General features: G+C 39.5%; 1 protein-coding gene across 1 annotated transcript; it reads left to right on the forward strand.

Moving 5' to 3' along the window:
* Positions 1-1,149: 1,149 nt before the first annotated feature.
* On the forward strand, positions 1,150-1,911 carry LOC141620471 (uncharacterized). The gene has a single exon (XM_074437333.1). The coding sequence runs from the start codon at positions 1,150-1,152 to the stop codon at positions 1,909-1,911; it is 762 nt and encodes a 253-aa protein (XP_074293434.1).
* Positions 1,912-11,677: the final 9,766 nt, after the last annotated feature.

Here is an 11,677-nt window from a genome sequence, read left to right on the forward strand (position 1 = left end):
TCGGCCAAACTGACCGAAATAAGGAGTATATTCTCCTTATTTTTGGTCTTTCCAAAAATATATAAAATGTGTTGAATTGTCAATTAGTGAGGATCGAACCCATGACCTCTTGGTATGTGTACCCTCACTATTACCACTATGACACATTCATCTTGTTGATATTAAATATAACTGATTATATTTAATTACGAATTAACAGATTAATTCGTCCAAGCTAACATTACATATATTTAATTAAATATAACTTATTATATTTATCTTACGAATTGACAGATTAATTCGTCTCAACTAATATTATTTAATTTTCATTAAATAATTATCTCATCAACACATTGACTAACTATTTAATCATATTGGGCATCAATGTGACTATATTTCTATAACCACATTTCTCAAACACATCCTATAGGTGTGACCTTTAGGGACCAGTTGATCACCGCCATCTGTATGATAATAACGTCAAACTTTCTAGCAAGCCAACCGTTATTAGGTAAACGTTAATCAACTGATTAAATATACGAAGTATACCCTTGTGAACCTGTAAGAGATTTACAAATGTTATCACACTAATTTGTGGAGGACACAAGCTCCAACAGCAAGTACCCAAGGAAGCAGGCGCGCCCAGCCAGCCCAGATCCAGCAGGGAAAGCGGCCCCAGCATAAGTGAAGCAGCGTCCAGAGTCCCGACCCAGGAGGGATCAGGTGGAGGAGTTCTCAGAAGCAGAGGACCTCCAGTGCTTGACCCGATGCACGTGATGATTCAGGGGATGGATACTCTGCGTCAGGCCGTTGAGAATCGTGACAGCAGTCCAACCCAAACCAGCATTAGCACCTGAGGCCCTGAACCTGACCAGCGATGGAGGATCAAGTCGATCAATTCCGTTAGAGCTAGCCACCAGACTAGACCTTGCAGGAGTAGCACCCAGTGAACCAGTCGAGCCTAGAGGATTGGGATGTTTGTCATTTGACAACCCACCCCGCCTGCAGCACACACTAGGTAATGCAGTGCTTAGCACTGCGTCAGGATCTGACTATCCACCTTTTGCAGGAACACCCATGCACCAGACATCCGGATGGCAATCTGGAGCTGTCATCAACACAGCAGTTCCCTCAATCAGCCAATTCACCAGTGGAGCCTGGATCGGAGGCATGCAGCAGACACCAGGATGGCAGCCAGGATCTATAATCAGTGCAACACCAATGACAAGACCCTGGTTAGGAGTTACACCTGTTGGATCCTTCCCGCCTGTTTCTAACCCTCTTGCAGGAGCAGGTAGTTCGCTGGAGCAGCAGTACCAGGAGCTGAGAGACCTGATGTACAGGATACCAGGCGTAACATGTCCATTAGAGAAAGCAGAACTCGATAGCTATGCAGACTCACCTTTCGTGGACGACATAGCCCTCGTCGGCGTTCCTAAAGGATGTGTACCGCCAACCATGACGCTCTACGACGGAACCACAGATCCACTTGATCACGTCAACCACTACAAGCAAAAAATGATGGTGATAACCACGATCAGCCTCTTAAAGGAAGCTTGTATGTGCAAAGGATTCGGATCGACCTTGTCTGAAGCAGCCCAGCAGTGGTTCGTCGGCCTGCCCAATAAAAGTATTGCCAACTTCGCCGACCTAGGTAATGCATTCAACCAGCAGTTCGCCAGCATCAGAAAGCTAGAAAAGCAGACCAGCGACCTCTATCGGATAGTGCAAGGGTTTGAGGAATCTACTCGTGATTACTTGGACAGATTCAACAAGAAAAAAGTGGCAGTTCCGAGGTGCGATATTGAAACTGCTATACAAGCCTTCCGTCGGGGATTGCACCAGGATTCAGATCTGTACAAGAACCTGACCATGCATCCTTGCACTACCTTTGAGGAAGTACAATCAAAGTATCCAGAAAAGCCCCGGTAGAAAAGGGGAACGAAAGACCAGGACCCTACAGCAGAAGCGAGAATAAAGTGTCTGGAAGCACAGAAGGGAAGGACGACACAGACCTACCCCCAAGAAAAGATTCAAATATTTGAGTGGACAAAGGAACATGAGAAAAGTATTTAAGGAATTGAAACATTATCTCAGCACCCCGCCACTCCTGTCGAAGCCAGAGCCAGGAGAGCCACTATTCATATACCTGTCAGTCACAGAAGCAGCAGTTAGTGCAGTACTAGTGCGAAAGCAGGAAGGATCACAGCACCCAATATATTACGTCAGTAAGTCTCTGCTTCCAGCAGAGACCAGGTACACGTCACTAGAAAAACTTGTCCTTGCACTAGTTATAACATCTTATAAATTGCGTCCTTATTTCGAGTCTCACACAATTTCTGTGATAACTAACTATCCTCTTAAGACTATCATGAGAAAACCAGAATTGTCAGGAAGGATGGCTAAGTGGTCCGTGCACCTGAGCGGTTATGACTTGAAATTTGAACCTCGTACAGCTATAAAGTCCCAGGCTCTGGCGGACTTTGTGTCTGACTTCTTCCCAGCTCTCCAGACCCAGGCAGAGCAGGACATTCTGAATTTGGAGGAAGATAAAGGGGAACAAGTGTGAGAGCTACATGTGGACGGAGCCTCCAACGCAAGAGGAGTAGGAGTAGGATTGGTCCGTAAGTCACCCCAGGGAGATCTCATAGTCCAGGCTGTACGATGTGAATTCAAGGCCACGAACAACGAAGCAGAATATGAGGCATTGATCCTGGGTCTGAAGCTGGCTCTGGATCTGAAAATCAGACACCTCAAGGTTTGCAGTGATTCTAAACTTATATTTAACCATGTAAATGACTGCTATGAAGCCAGGACCCCAGGATGATGGCATACCTAGACGTAGCAAAGGAGTTGACCCTCAGATTTGCCACGATCAACATCAAACGAATCCCCAGGGACTAGAACGCAGAAGCAGACGCGCTAGCCACCCTGGGGGGCAACCTTCAAAGCAGGAGCCATCTCCACAATACCAATTGTCCACGTGCTGGAGCCAGCGATACTAAAACCTGAGCAGGAAGCAGAAGTGTTGTGCAACACCAGCAGTGAAGAAAATACTCCAGACTGGAGGAAACCATACCTGGAATGGCTGCAGAATGATATCCTACCAGCAGATAAAAAGGAGGTAAGGAGCTTCAGAATGAAAGCATCCAGATTCTTACTAATTGATGGTGTCTTGTTCAGGAAATCACTCGCTGAACCCTACCTCATATGCCTAGATCGGGAAGAATCTCAGGTTGTTTTGCATGCTCTCCACAGTGGAGAATGTGGAAACCATGCAGTGGGCAGGAGCCTATCCAACAAGGCACTGAGGCAGGGATACTTCTGGCCCACAATGCGCAAAGATGCCATGGAGTTCGCAAAAAGATGTGACGCTTGTCAGAGGCACGCCCACGCCAGCCACCAGCCAGCAGAGCCTCTGCATCAGGTTATCTCATCGTGGCCCTTCATAAAATGGGGAATGGACATCGTGGGACCATTACCCAGAGCACCAGGAAACAAAATCTATATGCTCGCCATGACGGACTACTTCTCCAAGTGAATAGAAGCAGAATCATACTCCCAGGTTACAGAAACTCAGGTTATATCTTTTATTAAACGCAATATCAAATGCAGGTTTGACATTCCATCTGAGATTATATGTGATAATGGATCCCAATTTATGGGAAATAAGACATAAGCTTTTTGTGCTAGGTGGAATATCTCGTTGCAGAAATCTACTCTTAGGAACCCCCAGTCCAACGGACAAGCCGAGTCCAGCAACAAAATTATCGTTGAAAACTTGAAAAAGAAGCTGGAAGAGATAGGGGGCAAGTGGGCAGAAGAACTGCCTCTGGTACTCTAGGCCGACAGAACCATGCCCAAGGTCGCAACAGGACAAACCCCCTTCAGCCTGGTGTTCAGAGCATAAGCAGTCATTCCATCCGAAGTTAGGGTTCCAACTCACAGGTATGGATGCATAACAAAAGACAGGAATCAGGTGGAAATGGCAAGCAACCTGGACACGATAGATGAACTCAGAACCAGCACCTAGATTAGGATGGCTTCCTACCGACAGACGGTGGCCAGAAGCTATAAAAAGAATGTAAAAGTAAGAACCCTGCGGGTAGGAGATCTGGTCCTGAGAAAAGTCTTCCAGAATACCAAGAACCGGCAAGCAGGAAAATTCGCTTACAACTGGGAGGGGCCATATATACCAAGTGGAAAGCATAGTTGGAAATGGAGCTTACCGACTCATGACTATGAATGGACAAATGGTTCCCAGATCCTGGAACATCACCCACTTGAAAAAGTATTTCACCGAAGCCACCAGCATGGTCAGCAACTGAGTACTCAGCCTACCAGATACAGCTCAGTCAGGTTCTAGATTTTGCTTTGAACATTCTTTGGCTCTGAATATCTTTATGGTTCTGAAAACTTTTGCATCTATTCTGAATTTAAAATTTTCTGGTTCTGAAAAATTTTCTGCATATACTCTAAGTTCAACGTTTTCCGGTTCTAAAAAAGTTCGCATATATTTTGATTTTAACATTTTTTGGTTCTGAAATGACGCTACACGTATTCTGACCTTGATATCTCCCAATTCTGAAAATTTTTCAAGTTAATAAACCACTTTAAATGTTTCAAGTGAAGAAGTTCCTTTTTATAAATTTCTTTCAAATAAATGGCCAAGTGAATAAAAATGCAAACTAATCTGGCAGGGTCTGTATTCACTACAGAAGGCGTGTGTCCGTGGCTAAGCACGTACAACCGGGACAGTCAGTCTCCCGCGATGCATTAGCACCCATGCAAGCCTGGCTTCTCTGAACGAGTGAGCGTACTAGACCCCTTAGCCAGCAATCAGACAGTGATGGCCAAACAAACGACGTGCATGCACAAATCAAAAGTACGCCAGAAACGGCAAGATACAAAGCAAACGATAGAACACCTGCGACACTCGCAACACACGCTCAAACGTGATCGTTCTCACGACACATTGATAGACATTGCATTCATGACATATAAGTTCATAACGTGTCTATCTAGGCTAGATCGCTAGATCATACATTAGAAGGTCATCACACCTAGGTTGCATTACTAACATTTCTCATGTACCAGCTGCATATAAACTGCGCAAGCAAGTTTTGCCAGAGGTTCTCAGCACCAGAATTACCTATGCCGACCAGACGAAGAACAGTAGAGTCGGGAGAAGGCTAGACCTAGCATCCACCAGCAGGATCCATCATTCACCAGCAGCGGCGGATCCAGATGCAGAGTTAGACCCAGAAACGGGAACAGTCCCAGAAGCAGAAATAAAGCCAAATGGTGGAGCAGACCCAGGGATTGGGGGCATGGTTGCGAACGGAGTAATCTCAATGGGAATAAATTCCGTGGCCGAATCAGTAGTAGGCCCTCTTTCTAGCGCTGGATCCAGATGCAGAACCAGAGTCTGCCTTTATTTTCTCAACAGGCTTAGGAGCAGCCCATATGCCCTTTTCTTCCTCTGAGTCAGAATCATTTCTAAAGTAGCCTTAGGCTTAGCAGATTCTGGAAGAGGGTGAGAAGTCAAGCAACAGCAGCAGTACTGCAAATAAAGCAGAAGCAGAGCAACATACCAGACGACATAGCATCCAGAGCCTGAAAGACTAATTTCCCTCCTCATCTTGAGGCTGAGAAGGAAAATTGGGGATAATTGTTATAGCAAAAATCTACATTTTTACACTTGATGACGTGGCATCTTATTATTGGTTGAAGGAAAGGGACATGGGTTGCAAAGGTGGCATGAATTGGTCAACTAAACAATGGTATATAGCACATGGAGATAAAGCAATAACGGGGAAGTTTGTTACACAAATTAAGCTGAAGAATAGGGCATGGTGAGTGGATCCAGGAAGTTGGTTATGGCAAAAATAACGTTACACTGAGGTTGTATATAAATCGAAGAGGTGGAGCAAGCAAGGGGGAAATATTCTCACACCATTAAGGTCATCTACCGAACCCACTATCATACACAAGTTGTAGAAAATTACTTCTCAACGCCATCAATTCGTGGCTCAGTTGTACTCCGTTTCCTTAATTGGCGGGATACCGACTCCCCCCGCGGTTTTCCCACACCGGGTTTCCGCGTCACCATTTTTTGTGTGTCTTTATCTTTTTATTTCCATTCTTATCGTTATTATCATCATTATTCTCGCCTAATTTTCGTTCGCCTTTTATCTTAATTCATATACTCCCTCCATACCAGTCAAATGGTAACATTGACTTTTTCACACTTGTCGAGACACGTTTTGCGACGTAAATATCTTTTGTTATACATTATTAAAAATTATAAAAATTTGATATTTTATAGCATTCATGGCGATAAATCAAATAAGATCTCACATGACTATATTTTGTCTTATAGATTAAGAATAATATCGAAGATTCCCTACGACCATGAATAGTGGCAAAACGGTCAATGTTAACATTGGCCTGGTATGGAGGGAGTATAAATTAACCCCCGTTTCGAGGCTAAATAGAGTAGATCGCTTTGACCCACCATAAACGATTTGATAGGTTCGGTAAATTTTTACCAAAACATATATGACTCCCATAAGCCATAACAGTTAATCTCCCTTACACGATATTATTCATCTTATAAAAAAAAAGTCCAAGTACACATCACGGAAACAATCTTACCGTTATCGTGGTATTCTTGGAGACAATGGAAATGCTAGTAGGTTCTTTACAATCTCAGCCCTTGGTTACTTTAGTTAATCTTACCGAAATTCATGGAAACTTGTATGAGACATTGAGACGGTTCATTGAAACTTGCATGAAACAGTTTTAGTGTGATACCAAATCATTAGTTATCGTAAACTAACTAAAATGAGGAATACATGAGATTATTAGGTTGGTTTCTCACTTTCTCATATGAAAGTGTTACATACAAGACTTAAGCTTCGATAGGCGGGTGAATGCCGCCAATTTTATGACGCATATTTAGCCCAAGCAATATACCTAACGAAAGAGAGCTTCCAATACCCAATTCCCCTATTTATTTTTGGGCACATGCACGAAGAGATGGAAAATGGAGGTTTAGGGAAGATGATGGTCATTTGCTGACAACACTATGTATCCAAATGTAGCCATTTTTCGAGTTATGTTTGTCTTGTGTAGTTTAAATACTGGTTTAATTAGGATTTCAATTTTTTGATTGTGAAAATCGGGTTATATTTTTAGCTATCATTGTAACCGATTTACTGCAATACAATGTACAGAAATGCCAGCTTCCTTCTATATCAGGTTTATGCACTTTCAACGCCGATCTAGTGATCGCTTAGAGACCGAAAGCTGAATTTCTGATATGTTTTGACTTTTGAGTATAAAATGATCTCAGGAACAACCCCTTGGTGCTTGTTCGGTTGCAAAATGTGGGAAATAGAATATCCTAAGGAATTCTGTGAGTAACTCTTACAAGCATAAAAAGTCACTTAAAACTCACAAAAGTCCTAGTTAAGTGACAATTCTCATAGCAATTGGAATCCCACGCATCAACAAAACCCGTAGCCTGACTCATATGAATCGTAAATTCCTGTGAAATTTATAAATAATATTAAAAGGCATGTTGATAGCCTAATTGATAAGAATTCAATATTTTCTAACTTATTATGATGCCACCTCACATGCATGTAAAATTACTAAACTAACCCTTCTATTATACATAAATAAATTAAACTAAATTTTTTTACAAAAATGTCATTTAATCTATATTAAATTAATTGTGTACAATTGTACTTATTTAATAAAATAAAAAGGGAAAAAATAAAATAAATCTATTGCATTAAACACACATTAAAACACAACAAACATTAAAATTTGGCCTTTTAGAGTAAACTAAACTAATTGTACAAAAAAAAAGGTAAACTAAACTAATTGTACAAAAAAAAAGGTAAACTAAACTAATTGTACGAAAAAAAAAGGTAAACTAAACTAAACAAAACAATAACTAAGTATCAAATCAAATACTAAATTATAATTTTGTGGTTTTATTGTTAGAATAAGTAATACGACAAATAAAATTCACATTACACCACTCTAACTTTTGCGTTATTTAAATTGTTATCCCTTCTTTTGTTATATATACTCTAATTTAACTTAGTTGCATACATAAAAAAAATTTGAAAAGCGGGGTCTTTAACATATTTTTTTCATATATCGTCAAATATTTTAATAGCGTAGCAAAATCAATATTTTATATTACATGGATAATATATAGAGTCTTCCATGTAAACTTTTCTAAAGTCACGTTATTCAATAATATAAATAAATTAAACAAAAGTAATAAAAAGAAAACAACCAAAAAAAATTATTGCAGTGAAAAAGTAAATGGAAAAAAATATAAAAAATAAAACACATCGAGCATTACATATAGTTTTTTTTTAAACGTACACATTACCACCAACCCGTCATGCGCTTCCTAGCGACACTGTCTTTTATGCTGAGTTTTCTACAACCACATCGAACGAAAGAAACCCTTAATAAATAAACAAATACTAAAATAAAGGAAAAATAAAAACAGTTATTTGCAACATTGATGGAACCTCTACAAATCATATCTAAATTTCATATTTTATAATTAAAATTAGCATTTTAATTGAAGTTTTCGTAATTGAACGTGTTAATGACTTGATTAAGGTTTTCATAATTATTTTTTTAAAACTGATTTTATATGAGGAAATGCTGATTGAAAGCGTTATATATTTTTCTTTTGATAATTGTTAAACTTAATTTTTCAAAAATCGTACTACCTAAAAATCACACATTCATTTATTTATTTTAAATTGATATGAACTTAAAACTAAAAACAATTACCTATTTATTATCGAGTAATAATATTATTAAAATTTAAAAAATATAACATTTTATATTCAACCACTTTTTAAGTTCAATAATAATAATTTTCACATTAGTCGATTCTTTTTATTAACGCATTGTCAAATACACACAATATTGTCACGTGCAGTGTATTCCATATTTTGATTCTTCTTTTACATCTATCTATCTATAAATCTAATTAAAAGACAAACCATATATCTGCCATCATCCACATGCCGTATTTTAATTTCAATATAACTTTTTAAACAACTTTTGCAAAGTGAATTTTGTAAAAATAAAAAATAAAAATTAAGCAAACCTTTTACATTCAATTTCTCCTTGCTCCATATTTATGTCTATATTAAATCTGATAATAATTAAAAAATGATGATCAAAAGTCATGAATTTTGCTCCATATTTATCTCTATTTTAAATTTGACAATAATGTAAAACGGATACTTAAAAGTCATAAAACGTATGCTCAACCGGTTATATATTTTTGATGGAAGATAAAATTTATAAGCCAAGATTTTCTTATCCCCATCATCACTAGAATCTCATATGTCAGTAGTCTTTCCTTTCATTGTATTCACATCAAGCCAAACGTAGTAAGGTTTTCAGTTATTTATTAATTTATTTATTTGTATGGATGTTTTATTGGATTATAAAGTGTTCCATCACATTTTCAGTTTCATGTATCAATGTATGTGTTTCTTTTGTTCTCATTTAGGGGATATCAAGATTTGCGGTGTTGTATTTTTCAAAGGTAAATATACTAACATCTCTACCACTTGATTCCCTTTTCCTTTAATTAGAGCATGCGACGGAAAACTAATCCCTCTCTCTCTCTAAAAAACCCAAAAAAACCCTAAATTCCTCTTTGATCCACCGCCTCCACCATCCACACACTTCCTCTCCTTCTACCCCTACCTTATCGCCGGAGATGGTGTCCTTCCTGGACCTATCTTTGGCGATAGCTCACACCTCCTCCCGGATGTCGTCCTCTACAGTGCGTTCTCACTCCCTTTTTCTGTGACGGTTCTTGATTTGATCATCTGGTTGGCTGGTTTGATGTTGTATGTCGGTCACTCTGAGGTCGTTCCGTTCCGCTGTTCCCCGTCCTGTCATTGAAAACTTTGCATGTAACCCAGGGGTGTTTCCCTTCTCCCTCGCCCCTTTCCCCACCCCTGGTAAGTTTTCTGGGTTCTTGTGTATGTCAATCTGTCGTCTTTTTTCTTTTGGTGTCGCGGTTTGTTTGTGGTGGTGGTATTATGACGGTCTGGTGTTCCCACCTTCCCCTCGCTCTTTTCCCCAGCGATTGGTCCCAACTCCTGGTTTTTGTGTCGGTCTGAGCTTGTTCTTGTGGTTTGGTTAGTTTGTTCCATGTTTACCGATGGTCCTGGGAGGATTCGTTTGGAATTTGGAGTCTCAGAAGCTCTTTGGGTCCTGTTGATGTTGTGTCTGTAGTTACAGTCGTGGATGGCTGGTCAAATCCGTCTTTTTCTTGGTTTGGAGTGAGGTCTCGGCTTTTGGGGTTCATTGTTGTCCTTTGGAGGCGTGATTGGTACAGTGTAATTGGGGCTTTTTTGGCAGTGTCGTTGGTTGGGTTGGATGTGGTGGTTTTGTCGTCTAAGAAAATGTTTGATCCTTTTATTTTGTTTTTAGTTTTTTACCGAATAATAACCTTTTCTAGGTTTATCCTCCCGTTTTCGCCATGGAGGTTTGGGGTGTCCTGTCCCTTTACGTCCTATGGTTTTTTTGCGTCCGTTGTCGGGTTAATAATGACGATTGTAACTTTACATTCGGTTAGTGTTGTGACCATCTCTACCCGGTCTTTAGAGATGGTTTTGGTTTTGGTTTTGGTTTTGGTTTTGGTCAGGGGGCTGTTGAAGTTGAAGTGGTTTTTAGTTTTATCCGTGAGTGAAGTACTCACTTTTCCGGGTGACGAGTTTTTTTCCATAGGGATGGTGTCCCTAAGTGTACACTATGCCAAATCTGGCAATCAATAAGGAGCGTATCACAACGGTTTAATGCATTTAATAACGACACTTAGATTACCGTTTTCCAAATATTGGCGGAAACCTAGACCGCGCTAATAGGAATTACGGTTTCCCTCGAAACCGTTGCTATTATAATTTGACAACGGCTGGTTAACAAACCGTTTTCAAAGCTTTTAACGGTTTCCAAAAACTCGTTATAGAATCACTGTTATCAACGATTGTTAGAAAACCGTTACCAGTTTAAGATATCGGCATTTCGAAAACCGTTACTAAATTAACACCAGCAACGGTTTTTGTTACCCGTTGTTATGTTATTGTTACGTATCTTTTGTAACCGCTATTATTGTCTATTATGAGATAACGGTGTTTCAATTCAACCGTTGTCAGTATTTGATTAGATTTTTCAATTTGATTACTGCATTCAAAACTGAACTTTAATAAATATTCAATTTGATCAATAATATTCAATTTGACCAAAATAATTCTATAAATATGTCTTCATAATGTTTTAGGTCAAATTCTAAATTATCAAACATTTACTCTCTAATTTCTTTCTAAATATCTCTCTAAAAAAATATGGATGGTGAGCTACAATCACGTTCTCGTTACGCATAGCCTTTTACTTGCATTCTCCATAATCTCCCGGTTCATTATGGTGTGAATGGAAATGGTTTAAACCCTAATTTTGGGTGGTTGACGGAAATGTTTTATAACTCCGGTTTCACCGCGGTTAAAAAAGTGTACCCTGTGTCTACAAACAAGCAAGGTTTTGTAGGTTTCGCTTTTATTGTTTTTGACGAAGCCAACTGCCATAATAGTTTTCGTCAGGCAAGAAAATTAGGGGCTAGATTTGCGGGGGAAGA

This window comes from Silene latifolia, chromosome X (assembly GCF_048544455.1).
Source record: "Silene latifolia isolate original U9 population chromosome X, ASM4854445v1, whole genome shotgun sequence".
Classification (NCBI taxonomy): domain Eukaryota; kingdom Viridiplantae; phylum Streptophyta; class Magnoliopsida; order Caryophyllales; family Caryophyllaceae; genus Silene; species Silene latifolia.

Bases quoted from the DNA above. Each gene is read 5' to 3' on its own strand.
- LOC141620471 (XM_074437333.1), top strand. From the start codon at position 1,150: ATGCAGCAGACACCAGGATGGCAGCCAGGATCTATAATCAGTGCAACA.